The following is a 21709-nucleotide window of genomic DNA, read 5'->3' as shown; positions in this document are numbered from 1 at the left end:
TCTAAATGCACACGGCATTCAAACCAAAACAAGTGAACTGATGGCACAAATAGAAATTATTAAGTACAATCTGTTAGCTATTACAGAGGCATGGCTGCAGAATGACAGAGATTGAGAACTGAATATTGAAGGGTGTGTGGAAGGAGAGGAAATTAAGAACAGTTGGAGGAGTGGCTCTGTTAATTAATGATTATTAGCACATTAGAGAAGATTGACCTAAGTTGAGGAAACAGGATGTAGAAGCAATTATGGTTGAGATGAGAAATGATAAAGGCAAGAAGTCATTTGTAGGAGTGGTGTACAGGCCCCCTAATTATAATCGCACAGTCAGACAGACTATGAAAAAAGAGATAATGGGAGCTTGTCAGAAAAGTATAGCAATTATCATGGGAAATTTTAAGATTGAAAAAATCAGATGGGCAAAGGTAGCGTAGATGAATTTGTAGAATGTTATTGGGACAGCACATTCTGTAAAACCAGAGGACTAGTCTATTTTGGATCTAGTGTTGTGGAATGAGATGGGATTAATTGATACCTCATAGAGAAGGCAGTCCCCAGTAGCAGTGATCAGAATGTGATGAATTTTACATTTATTTGAGGGAGAGAAGAGTGTGTCCAAGACTAGTATTTTAAACTTAAATATGAAAAATTATGAGACATGAAAGCGAGCTACCTAAAGTGAATTAGGTTAAGGGGTAGGTCAATAGAGATGCAGTGGCAGACAGTTAAAGGGATATTTCAGAATACACAGAATGTACACATTCCAATGAGAAAGAAAAATTCCAAGGGGAGGACCTATCATCAAAGTGAACTAAAAAAGCTAAGAAGTGTTAAACTTAAAGAAAAAGCATATGTTAACACAAAAATGAGTAGTAGGTTAGAAGATTGGAAAGAATATAAAGAACAGCAAAACATGACAAAAAGATTAATAAGGAAGGAAACAGTAAGGAAGAAAGACAGCTAGAAATGTAAAGAAGAATAGTAAGATGTTCTGCAGATACTGAAATGAGAAAAGAGTTAACAAAGTGAGCATTGGTCCTATGAAAAGTACTTTTGGGAATTGATATTGGAAAGTAAGGAGATGGCAGGAATTAAGCAGCAATTTTGCATCTGTCTTCACTAGAGAGGATACAGGTAATATCCCAGAAATAGCTATAAATCAGGAAGTGGGAGGCAAGCAGGAGCTCAGAAAAATTACATCACTGGGGGAAAAGTTTGTGCAAATGTTTGGGTCTGTGGGCCACAAATCCTGGAGATGAATGGACTTCATCCTTGAGTTTTGAATGAGCTGGCTAATGCAGTAGTTGATATACTGATTTTAATTTTCCAAAATTCCCTAGATTCGGGGAAGATGCCATTAGATTGGAAAATAGCAAATACAACTCTTTTATTCAAAAAGAAAGTGGGAAACCACAGACCAGTTTAGCCTAACATTTGTCATAGGGAAAATGTTATCCATTATTAAAGTTATTGCAACAGGGCATTTGGAAAAATTCAAAGCAACCAGGCAAAGTGAACAGGATTTTGTGAAAGGGAAATCATGTTTAATCAATTTATTGAAGTTCTTTGAAGGATAAAGGGGAAACCCAGGGGATGTACTGTACTTAGGTTTCAACAAAGTATTTGATAAGATGCCACATCAAAGTTTATTTTGGAAAATAAAAACTCACGGTGTAGGAGTGCAACATTTTGGCATTGGTAGAAGATTGACAAAATCACTACTATAACTGTGTCTTTTTTTGTTGGCAGGATGTGATGAGTGGTGGATCAGTGCTGGGCCCGCAAATTTTTACCATTTATATAAATGACTTAGATGAAGGGACAAAGTATTGTTGTGAAATTTGCTGACAACAGGCAGGAACCTAAGTTGTGATGAGGACATAAAGACACTAGAAAGGGACATAGGTTAGGAGAGTGGGCAAAGATCTGGCAAATGGAGTATAATGTGGGAAAATGTGAAATTGTCCATTTTGGTAGGAAGAATAAAAAAAGAAACCTGTTATCTGAACGATGAGAAATTCAGTTGGATCTGGGTGTCCAGGTGTATGACTCACAAAAAGTAGATAAAGTAATTAGTTATTTGTGAGAGGAATTGATTACAAAATTAGGGAGATTATGCTTCAGTTATACAGATCATTGGTGAGATCACATCTGGAGTATTGTGAAGTGCTTGTTTCCTTAAGGAAAGATGTAAATGTGTTAAAAGCAGCTCAGAGAAGATTTGCTAGACAAATATCTGGAATGGGTGGATTGTTTTATGAGGAAAGGTTGGATAGCTTAGGCTTGCATTCAATGTCGTTTCGAAGAATAAGAGGCGACTTGACTGAAACCTTTAAGATCCTGAGGGGTATTGATAGGATGAATGCGGTAAGGATGTTTCCTCTTGTTAGAGAATGTCAAACTAGGGGTCACTGTTTAAAGGTAAAGGTTCACCCTTTTAAGGCAGAGATGAGGAGAATTTTTTTGTCTGAACCTTGAATCTCTGGAACTCTCTCTTCCTCAAAAGGCAGTGGAAGCCCCATAATCCCATGCATTTACCGTAGCTAGTACCTCTTCACACTAAGGGACAATTTAACATGGCCAATCAACCTAACCCACCCATGTTTGGACTGTGAAAAGAAAACAGAGCACCCAGAGGAAACCCATGCAGACATAGGGAGAACATGTGAACTCCACGCAGTGTCCCAAGCTGGGAATCGAACCCGGGTGTCTGGTGCTATCAGGCAGCAGTGCTAACCACTATGCCACCATGCCACCCCTTATGTTCATATGTTTGACACCATCCAGAACAAAGTAGTCCACATGACCAGATCCCCATCCACCAAGTTGAAAATTCATTTTCTCCTCCGCCCACACAAGTTGACAGAAGTGTGTGCTGTATGCAAGATGCACTGGAATAGCTCATTGGTGCTACTCTAACAGCACCTTCCTAACCTGCAACCGCCACCATCTGAAGGGCGAGGGCAGCAGGTGTATGGCAACACCAGCTGCAAGTCCCACACCTTCCTGATTTGAAAAGATATTACTTGTTTCTTCACTGTCACTGGATCAAAATTCTGGAACTTCTCTGTCTGACAGCACTATGGACATACCTACACCACATGGGCTGTTGGCCCACCACCTCCTCAAGGGCAGTTAGGGATGAGCAACAAATGCTGGCCTAACCAGCAATGCCCATATCCCATAAATGAATGACAGAGGGGATTCTTGAGAAATGTGAGAGGCTAATTGTGCTGTTTAATGTGATGTGGCATTGCCAAATGAACTCTTTGTGGTTCGAGGCAGTGCATCTAGATCCTTATGTTTCGACTGCCTATATTGGCCCTCACAGCTGTCTGCTTCCAGTGCCTGAGTGCTTCTCTGAAGGCCCTGCAGGTCCCCAATATTTACAGGACATCTCCTTTGCATCTCCTCTGCCAGTTGACTGTCTATCTCCCACGTTGTGTCATTCCTCTGACTTTCAGATGCAGCACACAAAGGACTCTCAGATGCTGTTCCAGCCACAGTGTGTTTGCGTTTTAAGCGGTGCATTCTTAGCCACTCGGTGTATCAAACCAATAGCGCTACAATCATGTAAAGCAGCAAGTAGCGGCAAGAGTTTGGAGAGCGTGGATTAATCGTTCATCGTTATCCACATTGGCCATATGGGTGCCGCACCTGCGCAAGGATATTTTGGCCCTGGAGGGAGTGCAGAGGAGGTTTACTAGGCTGATACCGGAGTTGAGGGGATTGAGCTATGAGGAGAGGCTGAATAAACTAGGCTTGTACTCGTTAGAGTTTAGAAGAATGAGGGGAGATCTCATTGAGACGTATAAGATGATGAATGGGATGGATAGGATAGAGGTGGAGAGACTCTTCCCGCTCAAAAAAGACAGTAGGACTAGGGGGCACAGCCTCAAGATAAAGGGGAGGCGGTTTAGAACGGAGTTGAGGAGGAACTTCTTCACTCAAAGGGTGGTGAATCTCTGGAATTCTCTGCCCGTTGAAGTGGTGGAGGCTGCCTCGCTAAATATTTTTAAGACGCGGGTTGATGGGTTCTTGATAAGAGAGGGGATTAAGGGTTATGGGGAGAGGGCGGGAAAGTGGAACTGAGCCACAACAGATCAGCCATGATCTTATTGAATGGCGGGGCAGGCTCGAAGGGCTAGATGGCCTACTCCTGCTCCTATTTCTTATGTTCTTATGTTCTTATTTCCAGGGCAATAGGATTTAGTCTCTCCTGACCCCTCCCCACCTCTCCTCCTTGATTGGACACTACTGTAATATTGTGCATGTTATAAGGCATCTAATTATTGACTCCTGACTGAGGTAAAACCATCGTTGAACTCAAAATATTAAACCATTCCTCCAAGGTGGTTTAATTGAACCAAGTGTTATCTCATGTTCAGATTTTCAAAATGTACAAAGTGATCAAATCAAATGCAAACACAAGTTTGGGTTTGAGGCTATATGTGAACTTGAACGTTTGAAACATCTCAATGACCATGCAAGTCCTGGTGTTAGTGTCTGTGTTTAAGTGAAATTTTAGTTTATTTGCTAGTTTGAAAAAAATTACTACTTATTCTTCAGTATTTTGAGGAGGAACATCACATTTAATTTATTTGTTTTTGGGACGTGGGTGATGCTGCGCTCTATTTGTTTTGATAGTTAGCCTTCACTGTGAACTTATTATTGTGTGTTGATGGCTCTTCCACCATGGTGTTGTTATTATCTGGGATTCCTAGATACTGATTCAGTGATGATGATAGACATCAGTATTTATATTTACCATGAAGGGACTTTCCTTAAAATGTTTGTTTTATATTTTGATTTTGTTTTTGAAAAACATTTAAATGCTGCATGTTTTTATTATGTCACTTTCGTAAATTAAATCTAATAAACCTTCATTTTTTTTTAAATAGGAATAGTTTTTCTGCTATTGGGAATTAGAAGCAGATTTATTTGTAGTCCATAGATTCTAATGGCAGTTCATATTGAAGACATTTTTTATCCCTTTAATAGAAGTGGTTTCTAGTTGATAAATAATTTGCCAGGTCTGTGTGTCTCACTGCAAGTGTGCTGAAAGATTGTACATGTTTCATGGTAGTGAAAAGTTAAAAGTGTGTTAACCAGGGTTCAGGGTAAACACATTCCTCTTAGAGTGAAGGGCAAGGCTAGCAGAAGTCAGGAACCCTGGATGACTCGTGATATTGAGGCCTTTGTCAAGAAGAAGAAAGAGGCACAAGACATGCATAGGCAGCTGGGATCAAACGAATCTCTTGAAGAGTATAGGGGGTGTAGGAGTAGAGTTAAGAGAGAAATCAGTAGGGGAAAAAGGGGACACAAAATTGTTTTGGCAGATAAGGCAAAGGAAAATCCAAAGAGCTTCTACAAATACTTAAAGGGCAAAAGAGTAACGAGGGAGAGAGTAGGGCCTCTTAAGGATCAGTAAGGTCATCTATGTGCAGATCCACAAGAGACGGGTGAGATCCTAAATGAATATTTCTCCTCAGTATTCACTGTTGAGAAAAGCATGGATGTTAGGGAATTTGGGAAATAAATAGTGTTGTCTTGAGGGGTGTACGTATTACAGAGAAGTTGGTGCTAGAAGTCTTAAAGCACATCAAGGTAGATAAATCCCCGGGACCTGATGAAGTATATCCCAGGACGTTGTGGGAAGCTAGGGAGGAAATTGCAGGTCCCCTAGCCGAGATATTTGAATCATCGATAGTTACGGGTGAGCTGTCTGAAGATTGGAGAGTGGCAAATGTTGTGCCTTTGTTTAAAAAGGGCTGCAGGGAAAAGCTGTGAACTACAGGCCAGCGAGCCTCACATCTGTGGTGGGTAAATTGTTGGAAGATATTTTGAGAGACAGGATCTGCAGGCATTTAGAGATGCAAGGACTGATTAGGGACAGTCAGCATGGCTTTGTGAGTGGAAAATCATGTCTCACAAATTGTTTTTTGACGGAATAACCAAGAAGATAGATGAAGGAGTGCAGTTGATGTTGTCTACATGGACTTTAGCAAGGCCTTTGATAAAGTACCACATGGTAGGTTGTTGCATAAAGTTAAATCTCACGGGATCCAGGGTGAGGTATCTAAATGGATACAAAATTGGCTTCTTGACAGAAGCCAGAGAGTGGTTGTTGGGAGTTGTTTTTCAAACTGGAGGCCTGTGACCAGCGGTGTGCCTCAGGGATCAGTGCTAGGTCCACTGTTATTTGTCATTTATATTAATGATTTGGATGAGAATATAGGAGGCATGGTTAGTAAGTTTGTAGATGACACTGAGATTGGTGACATGGTGGACAGTGAAGAAAGTTATCTCCGATTGCAATGGATCTTGATCATTTGGGCCAGTGGGCTGACAAATGGCAGATGGAGTTTAATTTAGACAAATGCGAGGTGATGCATTTTGGTAGATTGAACCAGGGCAGGATTTACTCAGTTAATGGTAAGGTACTGGGGAGTTACAGAACAAAGAGATTGATGGGTACATGTTCATAGCTCCTTGAAAGTGCAGTCACAGTTGGACAGAGTGTTGAAGAAGGCAATTCAGCATGCTTGGTTTCATCGGTCAGAACATTGGGACATCTTGTTGAAGTTGTACAAGACATTGGTAAGGCCACACTTGGAATACTGTGTGCAATTCTTTTATAGAAAGGATATTATTAAACTAGAAAGTGTGCCGAAAAGATTTACTAGAATGCTACCAGGACTTGATGGATTGAGATATAAGGAGAGGCTGAATGGACTGGGACTTTCCTCTCTGGAACGTAGGAGGCTGAGGGGTGACCTTGTAGAAGCTTACAAAATAATGAGGGGCACAGACAAGGTAGATGGTCAATATCTTTTCCTAAAGGTAGGGGAAGTTTAAAACTAGAGGGCAGAGGTTTAAGGTGAGATGGGAGAGATACTAGAATCCAGGGGGGCAATTTTTTCACACAGCGGGTGGTGAGTATCTGGAACAAGCTGCCAGAGGTCGTGGTAGAGGCGGGTACAATTTTATCTTTTAAAAAGCATTTAGATAGTTACTTGGGTATGATGGGTACGGAGGGATATGGACCAAATGCAGGCAATTGGGATTAGTTTAAGGGTTTTAAAAAGAAAGGGGCATGTGGACAAGTTGGGCCGAAGGGCCTGTTTCCATGCTGTAAACCTCTATGACTCTGAGTTGGTTGTTGAGGAAGGAACAGTTCTCAGTGAATTAAAGGAAATAAAAATTGAGAATCAGGTAGATGGCTGTATATCTTATCTGTTAAAGTAAAATCATTGAGGTTGAATATTGACTGACATTGTTGAAACTTCCTTGCTCTAGCTAAGGCAGCTTCAGTTCTCCATTACAAGCAAATGTAATAGCAAAGTTTTCTTTAACTATGAGGAATATTTCTGGATCTAAATGGATTATTTTTGTGATCATCAAAAGTCCATTTTTTTGTTTCTTTAAAACTTAAAAATCTGCCATCTCTTTGGGGTTGTTTCACTTTTTGGATTGGGGTGATGGCAAAATGTCTTGATGAATTTAAATGCCATTTGTAAAAGTACATAGAAAATGTCTGACATTTTTCATTTTTTATTGTTTTAAAATAATCCTCTGCTGTATGCTCCTGCAGTGCTGGTAGGATGAGATTACGCATTTTACACATGGTGGCTTTGTGTTGAATTACAAACTGGCTTGGTTGTCTGGTACCAAGCTTAATCATTCCTGTCCCTCTTAGTGGTGATGTTGAGATGCCGGTGTTGGACTGGGGGTAAACACAGTGAAAAGTCTCTCAACACCAGGTTAAAGTCCAACAGGTTTATTTGGTAGCAGATGCCATTAGCTTTCGGAGCACTGCTCCTTTCTCAGGTGAATGGCAGTTCTTTTCACAAACAGGGCATATAAAGACAAACTCAATTTACAGAATAATGATTGGAATGCAAGTCTTTACAGCTAATCAAGTCTTAAAGGTACAGACAACATGAGTGGAGAGAGCATTAAGCACAGATTAAAGAGATGTGTATTGTCTCCAGACAGGACAGTTAGTGAGATTTTGCAAGTCCAGGCAAGTTGTGGGGGGGTTACAGATAGTGTGACATGCACTCGAACCCCTGGTTGAAGCCGTCCTCGTGTGTGGAACTTGGCTATCAGTCTCTGCTCAGCGATTCTGCACCATCGTGTGTCATGGAGGCCACCTTGGAGAACGCTTACCCGAAGATCAGACCGCTGAAGTGTTCCCCAACATGAAGAGAACAGTCTTGCCTGGTGATTGTCGAGCAGTGTTCATTCATCCATTGTTGTAGCATGGTATATGGTACATTGTCTCCCCAGTGTGCCATGCCTCGAATATCCTGTTGATCTTCGGGTAAGCTCGTGGTGTTTGCTACCAAATAAACCTGTTGGACTTTAACCTGGTGCTGTAAGACTTCTTACCCTCTGAACGGTAACAGGGAGGCTTATTTCTGTTCACCAGGCTGACCCATAATTTCGTTAGGAGGCACATCATTGTGTTTTTGTGGCGGTGGAGTGGTGAATGTATGCTTCATAAATCATCCAAAGCCTATACATTCCAGGGTGCATGCTGCAGTTTTCATTCAAGAAACCAATGTATACGCAGTGCTGTTTGCTTTATTTCATCCCTCAAGTAGACACATTGGATTGCTGTCTAATTTAGGAGAACACTTTTCAGAGTTATTAAATGGGGGAAAAAACATCTGATTATAGTGACAGCCTTGAAATAAGAAAGTAGCAAGTGCAGGACATTAAGAAATATTAATTATATGGTGGCATGGGAGTCAGCACGGTGGATGTGCAGAAGTTCAAGGTGGCAGCTCACCACCACCTTCTCAAAGGCAATTAGGGTTCGGCCCAGTCAGTGATGCCCATGTCCCATGAAATAATTCTTACAAATGACTAACTTGTAATAAATTTTAGGAGCTTTTAACAGCAGCAAGCCAGTGGATTTCCAATGCTAGATGTAAAGCAGTATACTAAGTTTAGAAAAAAACCTTCATTTATGGCAGTGACCAGTTTTGGGATTTAACAAAATACAATTTAATTTGTAATAAAAATAAAGCAAATTATCTTTGTGCGATTGTATTAATTTGCACCAATATTGGTGCCTCATGATATGTGGGAGGGACTGGACAATTATATTTTGTTGATTGGCCATATGATTTGGATATGTTAATTGTTGGCACTCAGTGTATGAAAATGTCATTTTTCTCTGGCTAGAGAAGTCTTGAACAAGGAATAACAGTTCCATGATCCAGGTAGGCCATTTAGGACTGAGATGTGGAGACGTTTCTTCACTCAGAGAGTGCTGAACCTGTGGAGGTCAGCTCCCTGAATATATTTAAGAAAGAAATAGATTTCTCAACTCTAAAGATGTCAAGGGGTATGGGGAGTGTGCTGGAGTACAGCACTGAAATAGAGGATCAGCTATGACCACATTGAATGGCAGAGTATTTCTGAAGGACAGAACGGCCTACACCTGCTTTGTGTTTGATGTAAAGATTCTATATCTATTAATCATTTAACTGATCTGTTTAGAATTCAGAATTACTATAGGTAATAAACATCAATGATAATCCAAGTCCTGATATTTAAATTTTTTGCTATTAAATAATCTACATGAAGTATGATTTGACTGGTGCCATACAAAAGAGAGAGTTTGATATTTAAAGTCTTTTGTTTGCTGTGAACTGTCACAATGTGTACACTACTTAATTGCTATTGCAACTTTTTAAGAAATGGAATTATGTTTTTATGACCGACTATTAAACTAATGTTGTGGTCTAGCATCTCCAAACTTGGCATTGAATCGAAGTGCTGAAATTAGTTGTCCAACTGTTTGAGTGGAGATGAGTCATGGGTGGCATGGTAGCATAGCACAGTGGTTAGCACTGCTGCTTCACAGCTCCAGGGACCTGGGTTCAATTCCCGGCTTGGGTCACTGTCTGTGTGGAGTTTGCACATTCTCTTTGTGTCTGCGTGGGTTTCCTTCCACAGTCCAAATATGTGCGGGTTAGGTTGATTGGTCGTGCTAAAATTGCCCCTTAGTATCCTGGGATGCTTAGGTTAGAGGGATTAGCGGGTAAAATATGTGGGGATATGGGGGTATGGTCAGGGTGGGATTGTGGTCAGTGCAGACTCGATGGGCGAAGGGCCTCTTTCTGCACTGTGTGGTTCTATGGAAACCTCCAAATATTAAGTCATCTGGCCAGTTAGATAAAGTTGTTGGCCTCTATTTTCATTTCCGTTTGACCAAGGCTCAAGTTAAAGTACACAGAGCTGAACATGATTCTTGGTTGGCTGCAGGTAGAATTAAACAGTCACAACCAAACAAACTTATATGTAAGCAATATTTTTCCTGCATTGAGGTCTCCTGTGTAAGGCACTTTTTTGTTAACTACCTTATATGCTGCCAGGGTTAGTTCTTTGCTCCCTAAAGTTAATTTCCAGCTCTCAGTATATATTTTGTTTGAGCTGTTGCTGGCACTGCACTATTGCTGGCCTCAAAACCTTTCTTTTAAGAACGTATGAAAAAAGGTAATTTAGTAAACATAGGTTAAGTATTGGAGAGTATCTGAAACTCGATGTTGCTACAGCTGTAATTTAGACATGTAAGAACAACTGAATCAAATGGACGGAGATACTGAAATATCTGAATGAAAATTCTCTTTGACTGTCAGATACTTCCACGTCTACTTGGACATGTATTTTAATTGCACGCAAATATCAGGAGTGTGTTCAATTTGTTAATACGTTCTTCAATCTATTGCAGAGCGGATGAAATTGAAATGATCATGACAGATCTGGAAAGAGCCAATCAGGTAACAGATTTTTAGTGTTTTGGCTAACGATTTGATTGTTACAGCTGACTATTACCTGGCCCCCGATCGGCCCCCTCTCACCTCACCCATCTTCACCCCACCTCCCCTCACATTTCACCCACCTCCATCCGACCTCCCCTCGCATTTCACCCACCTCCATCCGACCTCCCCTCGCATTTCACCCACCTCCATCCGACCTCCCCTCGCATTTCACCCACCTCCACCCCAACTCCCTTCACACCTCACCCATCCCACCCCAACTCCCTTCACACCTCACCCATCCCACCCCAACTCCCTTCACACCTCACCCATCCCACCCCAACTCCCTTCACACCTCACCCACCTCCAACCCATCTCCCATCTTATCTCAACCACCTCCACCCCACTCCCCTCACACCTCACTCACCCCCACTCCATCCTACCTCCCCTCGCAACTCACTATCCCATCCATCAACTTCCCTGCCCCTCCTGCCCTGACGCTGCCTCCCTCATCCCCCTTTGCATCTCATTTCCCTTCCTTCATACCAACTCTCTCCACCTTCTCTTCTCTGTACCCTCACCAGTACCATTCCTAGCACCTCATCCCACCACCCATTCCCTTTATTCCTCCGCCCTTCCCCATATCTCTCCACCCTTTCACATCATCCCTCCATTTCATCCCTTCATCCCTCCACCCTCTCCCATTGCACCTCCCCACTCTCTCCCTTCTCCTACTGTTATTCTTGTCATTGCCCCTCCCCTCCCCCCACCCATCCCATCCTCTTTTTCCCTATCACCCATCTTCCACCCCTCACATGCGCCGCCCCCCTCCCCCCTCCCGTGTCAAAAAGTCCCTTTTGGACTCATCTGTGAAAAAGAAATTGAATAAAAGAATCTCGTTGCACTTGTTTTTGTTCTGTCTCAAAAACTCACTGAGCTGCAACATTAATATCAGCAGGGATTCCTTGCTCCTGGCGTTAAATTACTGTCATAATCACTCAATTATTTCCTCCTTGTACTGTTTAAAATGAATATCCATCACTTTCAGTATTTTCTTTTTACATTTATTAGGTTGACTGTTAAGGAAAATCTGTTATAAGCACTGATGCAGAAATTGATTAATGGGCCTATATAATTTGTCAGCTGTTGAATGAATATGTTTTGTTTTTCTTCCCTTTCCCTCAGAGGACAGAGGTGGTTCAGAGAGAGGCAGAGACCTTACGTGAGCAACTTTCCTCAGCTAACAAATCCCTGCAGCTGGCCACTCAAATCCAGAAAGCTCCTGATGTGGTAAGATATTAAAGAAGGTGAACTAAATGAAGGGTTGACTGACGAACACGTTTTTCACTTCAGAGCTGTCTTATCCACTTTCCGACTGTTTACCTATTAATTTTAGGTCAATTTTCTACATTGATGATCAACCAACCAATGATGGTCGTGCATTTGAACTGATTTGGAAAAGGTGGTAACTAGATTAAGATGCAACAGAAAATGATGAGGCAGTGCTAATGACACAAACTTCCACATGGGATAACGTGCCTTTATGTTCTGTTCATATCAATCTGGTAAAAATGTGCTGAAAGAACTGAGTTGTGTAAGGAACTGCTGTGCATGATCCTGATGTCTTCTTTGCTAGTTTTTGGACATTTAATGACGGTACTCCATGTAACTGTCAGCTGCTTGGTCTGACTTTATTCACTACATTTCTCTAAACCATATTCTATCAAACTTCCAAATAAACCTTTACAAAAATATTATTCACTACACAATGAATGAATCTTAAAATGAAATAATCAGAAATGTATCATTTGAGCTTTTTTCAGATTCAGCAAATAACCAAAAAGCATTGCTGAGAAAACTACTTTACAGAGGCACCTTTCTTGCCCGAGCAGTACAAAGACACTCTCCCTCGCCTCTGGTACTGCAGAGACGTATTCAAGATTGATGTTTTGTACTGGGACAAATGGTCTTGTGAGGAGGTTAACTGGTTCTATAAGTGAGGGTTTAAATTAGGTTGATAGTGGTCTGGGCATCTGCATGAAGCATTCGAGAGGATCAGCAACAACAAAAGCATCTTTAATGTAATGAAATGCCCGAGTCACTTCACAGGAATATTATAAAGCAGGATTTGACGTCAAGCCACCCAAGATGATATTAGTGCAGATTATCAAAAGTTGAATAAGAAAAGATAGGACTTGAAGAGCTTTTTAAGTCAGGAAAGAGAGAGAGAGAGATAGCGAGACAGAGAAGTGGGAGTGAATTTCAGAGCTTAGGACAAGGCCACAAATAGTGAAGTATGTGAAGCAGTTAAAATCGAGGATGTCAAGAGTCCAAAAATAAATGAGTGTAGGTATCTCAGAGGCTTGTGGAGATGATAGAGAGGGGCAAGGCCATGGGAAGATGGTGAAAACAAGGATGCAAATTTTTAATTTGAGACATTGTTTGACCAGGGACCGTTGTGGGTCAGGGAGTACAGGGGTGGTAGATGAATGGGACTCAACCAGTAAGGTCGCCGGCAACAGAATTTTGGATGACCTCAAGTTTATAGAGTAAGATGTTGGAGACCAGCCAGAAGTGCATTGGAATAGTTAAGCCTAGAGGTAACACAGCCACAGTGAGAATTTTAGCAGCAAGTGAGCAAAGATGTGGGCTGATTCAGATGTTACAGAGGTAGAAATCAGCAGTCTTAGCAATGCCACAAATATGTGGTCAGACACTCATTTCAGGATCAAATATCACACCAAGGTTGAAAACAGTCTGGCTGAGCATTTCACAGTTGGTAGCTCAGGAACAGAGTATACAGTGAGAACATGTGACAGTGGTTTCTGTCTTCCTTGTCTTTAACTGGAGGAATTTTCTGCTCACCCAGTGCTGGATGTTGGACGTCTCATGATTTAACAAGCAATGGAAGTGTTGAAGGAAGTGATTGTGAGGTGGAGCTTGGTGTCATCAGTGTACATATGAAAACTGATGCTGTATTTTTGAATGCCACCAAGGGCAGCATGTGATTGAGTGAGTAGTGGGTATAGCAGACAGACTGCAAGAAGAGAAATGTGATCCAGGTTAATAGAATTGAACCAGTTGAGTACAATCCCACCCAGCTGAACTGAATGGAGAACTGTTGGGAGAATAGTGTGACCAACAATGTCAAAATTCAAAATACTCGTAAGACCATAAGAAATAGGAGCAGAATTAGGCCATTCAGCCCATCAAGTCTGCTCCGCCATTCAATCTTTTCTCATTTTTCTCATCCCCATTCTCCTGCCTTTTCCCCATAACCCCGATCCCCTTATTAATCAAGAACCTATCTATCTTTATCTTAAAGACACTCAATGACCCGGCCTCCACAGCCTTCTGTGGCAGAGTTCCACAGATTCACCATTCTCTGGCTGAAGAAATTCCTCCTCATCTCTGTTTTAAAGGATTGTCCCTTTAGCCTGAGGTTGTGTCTGTGGGTCTAGTTTTTCCTACAAGTAGAAACATCCACTCTATCCAGGCCTCGCACTATCCTGTGAGTTTCAATAAGATCCCTCTCATCCTTCTAAACTCCAACGAGTACAGACCCAGAGTCCTCAACTGTTCTTCATACGACAAGCTCTTCATTCCAGGGATCATTCTTGTGAACCTCCTCTGGACAGCCTTCAAGGCCGGCACATCTTTCCTTGGATATTGGGCCTAAAACTGCTCACAATACTCCAAATGGGGTCTGACCAGAATCTTATACAGCCTCAGAAGTACATTCCTGCTCTTGTATTCTAGCCCTTTCGACACAAATGTTAACATTGCATTGCTTTCCTCAAAATAAAAGAGGGAGCTTTAATGATAGACAGCTTCCTCCAGGCTCAGGTGATGCTTGAAGTGTGTCTGTCCAAGATGCTGGGCTGTCTTGAGGTGTCACTGACTCCTAGCCCCTCCCCAATGAGGAAGGCAAAGGTACTTTCGTCATAGTCACATAGGATGTCATCACAGACTCCAATAAGAGCGGTTTTGGTACTATAACCTGCTTAGAGAGATTCTGGCATAATTTTGCCGAGGACTGTTTTCCACCATCTTTATTTACAATGTGCATAAGGTAGCATAGAACATAGAACACTACAGCACAAACAGGCCCTTCGGCCCACGAGTTGCACCGATCACATCAACACCTACCAACCTACAGACCTACCTATAACCCTCAATCTCATTAAACCCCATATACTCATCCAGAAGTCTTTTAAAAGACCCCGGCGAGTTCACCTCCACCACCACTGACGGCAGCCGATTCCATTCACTCACCACCCTCTGAGTGAAAAACTTACCCCTAACATCACTTCTGAACTTCCCTCCTTGCACCTTAAATCTGTGTCCTCTCGTAGCAACCATTTCAACCCGGGGAAATAGCCTCTGAGAGTCCACCCTATCTATTCCTCTCAACATTTTGTAAACTTCTATCAGGTCGCCTCTCAACCTTCGTCTCTCCAGGGAAAAGAGTCCCAGCTCCCTCAACCTAACTTCATAAGGCATGCCTCCCAGTCCAGGCAACATCCTTGTAAATCTCCTCTGTACCCTCTCAATAGCTTCTACATCTTTCCTATAGTGAGGCGACCAGAACTGCGCACAATACTCTAAATGAGGCCTGACAAGGGTCTTATAAAGTTGCAGCATTACCTCCCGACTCCTAAACTCAATCCCTCGATTAATGAAGGCCAGTACGCCATACGCCTTCTTGACCACCTGCGAGGCCGATTTAAGAGTCCTGTGGACCCGGACCCCTAGATCCTTCTGCTCTTCAACACTACTCAGACTTCTGCCCTTGATAGTGTACTCGTTCATCCCGTTGGTTCTGCCAAAATGGACGACTACACATTTATCCGCGTTGAAGTCCATCTGCCACTTCTCCGCCCAGTCCTGCATCCTATCTATGTCCTGCTGCAACTTTTGCCATCCTTCCAGACCATCCACAACACCACCGACCTTAGTGTCATCAGCGAACTTACTTACCCATCCCTCCACTTCCTCATCCAGGTCATTTATGAAAATGACAAACAACAAGGGTCCCAGAACAGATCCTTGAGGCACTCCTGTAGCAGTGTCCAGGTCGAGTCCTGGAATCCTTCAACTGCTGAACCTGAGTGGAGGCATTTAGTCTGACACGTACGCATGCATATACGCACACCCTGCCCCCCATGCTGCTCATTCCCAAGAATCACTTGCTACATAAAAAGTTTTTCCTCATGTTGCCGTTGCTTCTTTTGCCAATGAGCTTAAATTAGTGTACTCTGGAGCTCAATTCTTCACCAACAGAAACATTTTCTCTCCATCTACTCTATAGAATGGGCGCTTAATATTTCTGGCTAAAATACACTCAGGAAAGATAAGAGAGGAGAAGAGGAATGGCAGTATGATCAAAGATACTATTGCATTAATCAACAATGACAATATTCTTGAAGTTTCAAGCACAGAATCTATTTGTTTGGAATTAAGGAACAGTTGAGGGAGTAGCAGTTGTGCTGCTGGGTGTATACTAATGGGCCATCAAATAGTAAGAAGATGATAGAAGAACAAATGTGTAGGCAAATTTCAGAAAGGTACAAGAACTACAGTGGAATTTTATTATCCTGTTTTATTCTGGGATTGTAACAGTGTCAGCGGAGAGGGTGGGGAGGAACTCGTGAAATGCAAGACAGTGCTCCTGACCAGTATGTTTCTTATCCAACAAGAAAGGAAACAGTGCTGGATCTCATTCTGGGGACTTAATGTATTAGGTTTTGGTGGAACAGCTTTTGGGAAGCAGCAAATAGATTGAATACAGCTTTGGAAAAGGACCAGAAAAAAGTTTCTAAATTTTGAAGTTATTTATTAGTGTCACAATTAGACTTACATAAACACTGAAATGAAGTTACTGTGAAAATCCCCTAGTTGCCACACTCCGGTGCCTGTTCAGGTTCACTTTATAGAACTTTGGGCCGCACTTGGAATATAATGTTCAGTTCTAGTCGCCATACTACCACAAGGATGTGGAAGCTTTGGAGAGGGTATAGAAAAGATTCACCCAAATGTTGCCTGATATGGAGGGCATTAGCTATGAGGAGAGGTTGGAGAAACTTGGTTTGTTCTCACTGGAGTGACAGAGGTTGAGGGGAAACCTGATAGAAGTTTACAAGATTATAAAGGGCATGGACAGAGTGGATAGTCTGTCTTTTTTCCAGGGTGGAAGAGTCAGTTACTAGGGGGCACAGGTTTCATGTGCAAGGGGCAAGGTTTAAAGGAGATGTACGAGGCAGATTTTTTTACACAGAGGGTGGTGGGTGCCTGGAAGTCATTGTCGGGGGAGGTAGTGGAAACGGATATGATAGTGACTTTTAAGGGACGTCTTGACAAGTATATGAATAGGATGGGAATAGAGGGATATGGTCCTCGGAAGGGTAGGGGGTTTTAGTTCAGTTGGGCAGCATGGTCAGTGCAGGCTTGGAGGGCCAAAGGGCCTGTTCCTGTGCTGTAATTTTCTTTGTTCTTTGTTCACTGAGGACAGTGAACAAAGAACAAACCAATATGTCTTTTGGACTGTGGGAGGAAACTGGAGCACCCAGAGGAATCCCACACAGATATAGGGAGAACGTGCAGACTCCACACAGACAGTGACCCCAAGTCTGGAATCGATCCTGGGTCCCTGGTGCTGTGAGGCAGCAGTGCTAACTGCTGTCACCCTTCAAATGTAAGAATACTTAATTGAAGGAGGGTTACCATTGGAGAGTTGGAAAGGGATTTGGACAAATACTTAAAATTAGCAGGTAAAACAGGAGATTACCAATGAGAGGCTTTTAGATAGGAGTGAGCTTGATGTGTATGTATTCGCATGAGGTGGACAGACAGGGCATCCAAAATTGCAGATTCATGGACAGCTAAAAATACAAAGATTAAAATGGACCTGTGATAAAAGTCACATCCATCGTTTTCATGAGGAATAAGATATAGGATGTACTGGGAAGAACTGAAGAAATATACATGAGAATAGATTAGTGACTCACATAAAAGAGAGCCCAAAGATGTTTTATGAACATATAAATAGTTAAAAGATGGTCAGGGGAATTGATAGAACAAATTGGGGGCTTTTGGGGCAGTAGTTGTCTGATTGTACTTGTCCTGCTTTTTGTGAATAAGTCTCATTGGGTAAATGCCAGTGTTGTAGTTGCACTGGAAGATCTTAGCTGGGGACATTGTTAGCCCTGGAGCACAAGTCTTCTGTGATACTGTTGGGATATTGTCAGGGCCTGTAACTTTTGCTACATCTAGTGCAATTTAACCATTTTGATATCATGTGGAACAAATTGAATTGGCTAAACACTGGAACCTGTGATGCTAGAAACCTGAGGATGAGGTTGAGATGGATCAGCTACTCATTACTTTTGGCTGAGAATGAATCAGTATACAAACACTCGATACATAATGCTGATCTCACCTTATCTTCTACAATCCAAAAATAATCTCACAAAACCTACAGGACCACCACAGAAATACACATGAAACCCACAAGATGTTGAAAACAATCCTTTCATCCTTATAGGGGACCTACAGTCCTTCTGGCATAAACAAAAGGTTGGAATGTCTCATACCTGATAGCGCTGAACCAGCATTCATAAAACAAAAATATGTGCAGAATTATTTTTCTCATGGATTCATTGCCAAACTGCTGCAGTGTCTCTTTCACACTGTTTTTGTGTTAGGTATTCACTCCAGCTCAGAATCACCAGCCACTCCTTTACCCAGGTCTTATGATCTGGAGTGTACCTTCCCAATATCTCAGTAAAGAATACACCAGCTATTGGCATATATCATCTGCTGCAATATGATTTCTCCTTGACAGATGATGGACTAAAACATCCATACCAATTTGAGGCCCAGTATTTTTGTTTGCATAAGATGGTTATAGGAATTCACAGTTTAATGAAGTAAACCTTTCACCACATAGCAACAGTGCTGCAACTTATTTTCTATCCGAGCATGTGTCAAACAAAGAACACTTACTGTAGCTGACATTAAATTAACTCTTCCTGACTAAGCACATGCTTTTAAAATATAGAACACAGTACAGCCACAGACTGCAAAGTTTCTGCTGCTGACTCCATCCTGCTTTTTGTTGAGCACTGTTGCTGTCGATCTGTGAAATGATGGACAGAATTTTATCGTCCCACTCATCACAGAAATCGGAGCAGGCGAGAGGCAGACCTTGAAAAGATCCATTGACCTCAGGCAGGATTTTATAGTTCGAGATGAGCGACGCTGTAAAATCCCACCCAATATCTCTACCTATTGACCAGACTCGTTAATTATAAAGAACACCAGCCAATCAATGACCTTGTCCTTCTTTCAAAGAAGTCAGAAATAAATGTTTGTCAAAATCACTATCCCAAGCTGGGGTGAACTGTCCTTTAAATTGTGACCTGAGGTTTAGTGACTTGCTTTCTGAATTGCATGGAATGTCCTCTGAAACTGCTGATTAACTGGGACAATGGAGCCACCTCCAACAATAACACAAGATATTTGCACGTGTAAATGATGGTTCCCTCGCATGATGAATCTGTAAACATTTTATACCGTGTTAGTTATGAAAAACTTGTTCTTCTCCCAACAGCTGTCTGCTCTGAATTGTAAGCTGCTGCTGGCCAGAGTACTTTGTGTGATCTATTTTGTTAACGCTATATGTACTACGGGCAGTACAGTGCTTAGCACTGCTGCTTCACAGCTCCAGGGTCCTGGGTTCGATTCCCAGCTCGGGTCACTGTCTGTGTGGAGTTTGCACGTTTTCCTTGTGTCTGCATGAGTTTCCTCCGGGTGCTCCGGTTTCCTCCCACAGTCTAAAGATGTGCGGGTTAGGTTGATGGGCCATGTTAAAATTGCCCTTAGCGTCCTGAGATGCATAGGTTAGAGGGATTAGTGGATAAATGTGTAGGGATATGGGGGCAGGGCCTGGGTGGGATTGTGGTCGATGCAGACTCGATGGGCCGAATAGCCTCTTTCTGCACTGTAGGGTTTCTATATCTTCTATGTCTTTCTATACTGATTATAATAATACTGAAGCATATGTTAAAAACTTCAGGACAGACAAAGTTGATTTTGCCACAATATTCCACATTTTGGAGTAATAGCTCTCCTCTCTTCTCTATAGAAGTTAGCCTTGTTGGGAGAAAACTATCTTTCAGAGAAACCAGCACTGCAGCATTGAACACTGATGTGCACCAAACCCCCCACACATTCCCCATAACCACTGCCTCAAACATAAAACATACAAAGGAGACGTGATAAAACAAATGTGCGAGACAAAGAGATGGTGTGAAAATGGATTGGCGGCAACAGGAAAAGGAGTCCATAGCTCTTGCAGGCAAATTAACAGTTGAAGCATTGTGTGGCCAGTTAGGAATAAATGGAGGCAGAAAAGCTGGTTGAGCTGCTGATTAATATTGCATCATTGTTTATCAAAGAAAATGGCTGTGCTGAACCTACAGTAAGCCAGGGAGTTGCTGGCATACTGAACAAAGAAAAGTACAGCACAGCAACAGGCCCTTCAGCCCTCCAAACCTGTGCTAAAAAAGGATGGTTGAGATGAGAAAAACGTAGAGCAGAGGTTCTGGAAAGGCTTGTGGTGCTTAAAGTGGATGTTGGCCAGTCTAGATGGAATGCTGTTGCTAAAGAAAGAAAGGATAGTCATTGCAGATGAGCTGGGCACAATCTCCCAGTCCTCCTTTGTAACACAGGTGGTGGTAAAGGATTGGCAGGTTGCAAATGTTAAGAGTTTGTTGAAAAGGGCAAAAAGTTTAACCTGATAATCGCAGGCCAAACACTTGAATGAAAGCAAAATGCTGTAGATACTGCTGAAAATATGAAATAAAAACAGAAAATGCTGGAAATGTATAGCAGGTGTAGCAGTATCTGTGGACAGAGAAAGGCAGTTAACATCTCTAAGGGTGGCACGGTGCTTAGCACTACTGCTTCACAGTTCCAGGGACCTGGATATAATTCTTGGCTTGAGTCACTGTGTCATCTTCTGCGTGGGTTTCCTCTGGGTACTCCGGTTTCCTCCAGTTTTCCAAAGATGCGCGGATTAGGTGCATTGGTGATGCGAAATTGCCCCTTAGTGTTCCAGGATGCATAGGTTAGAGGGATTAGCGGGGTAAATATGTGGGGTGATGGGGATAGGGCCCAGGTGGGATTGTGGTCGGTGCAGACTCGACAGGCCAACTAACAAGGTAGCATGGTGGTTAGCACTGCTGCTTCACAGCTCCAGGGACCTGGGTTCGATTCCCGGCTTGGGTCACTGTCTGTGTGGAGTTTGCACATTCTCCTCATCTCTGCGTGGGTTTCCTCCAGGTGCTCCAGTTTCCTCCCACAATCCAAAGATGTGCAGGTTAGTTGATTGGCCATGCTAAAATTGCCCTTTAGTGTCCTGAAATGTGTAGCTTAGAGGGATTAATGGGTACATATGTAGGGATATGGGGGTAGAGTCTGGGTGGGATTGTGGTCAGTGCAGACTCGATGGGCCAAATGGCCTCTTTCTGCACTGTAGGGTTCTATGATCTCGCCTCCTTCTGCACTGTAGGGATTTTATGATTTCAGTTTTTAAGCAAGTGCAAAGCCAGAGAAGTGTAGGGAGAAGGAGCAGAAATGGAGGAACTTTATCAAAAAGAGTGAATGTGTTATAAAATCCAAAATCTGAAGTTTGCAAGTACTTTTGTAAACTCAAGGTCATCCCTGCAAGGTGTAATGTCTACGCAATGGACAAAGCTGTAAAGTATTTCTTCTGGTGGTAATTGACCTGTTTAATACTGACGAATAAAACTTTAAGGTTTGTCATTATTTTCCAAAGATGTAACATTTAGTATGATTATGGGCAGCACAGTGGTTAGCATTGCTGCCTCACAGCGCCAAGGACTCGGCTTCGGTTTTGGACTTGGGTATCT

General features: G+C 42.3%; 1 protein-coding gene across 5 annotated transcripts in view; it reads left to right on the top strand.

Moving 5' to 3' along the window:
• The window catches only part of cux1a (cut-like homeobox 1a), a 507476-nt gene that overhangs the window by 352072 nt on the left and 133695 nt on the right, over window positions 1-21709 (top strand). For all 5 annotated transcript variants that reach the window (XM_080211032.1, XM_080211029.1, XM_080211030.1 and 2 more), the window contains exons 9-10: window positions 10748-10796; window positions 11961-12065. In XM_080211032.1, coding sequence (XP_080067158.1) covers window positions 10748-10796; window positions 11961-12065 — 154 coding nt within the window. The remainder of the gene's footprint in view (window positions 1-10747; window positions 10797-11960; window positions 12066-21709) is intronic.

Source organism: Carcharhinus amblyrhynchos, chromosome 23 (assembly GCF_965287045.1).
Source record: "Carcharhinus amblyrhynchos chromosome 23, sCarAmb.v2.hapA, whole genome shotgun sequence".
Lineage (NCBI taxonomy): Eukaryota > Metazoa > Chordata > Chondrichthyes > Carcharhiniformes > Carcharhinidae > Carcharhinus > Carcharhinus amblyrhynchos.
Note: the sequence above shows the minus strand (reverse complement) of the source record. Positions and strands in the feature narration are given on the sequence as shown.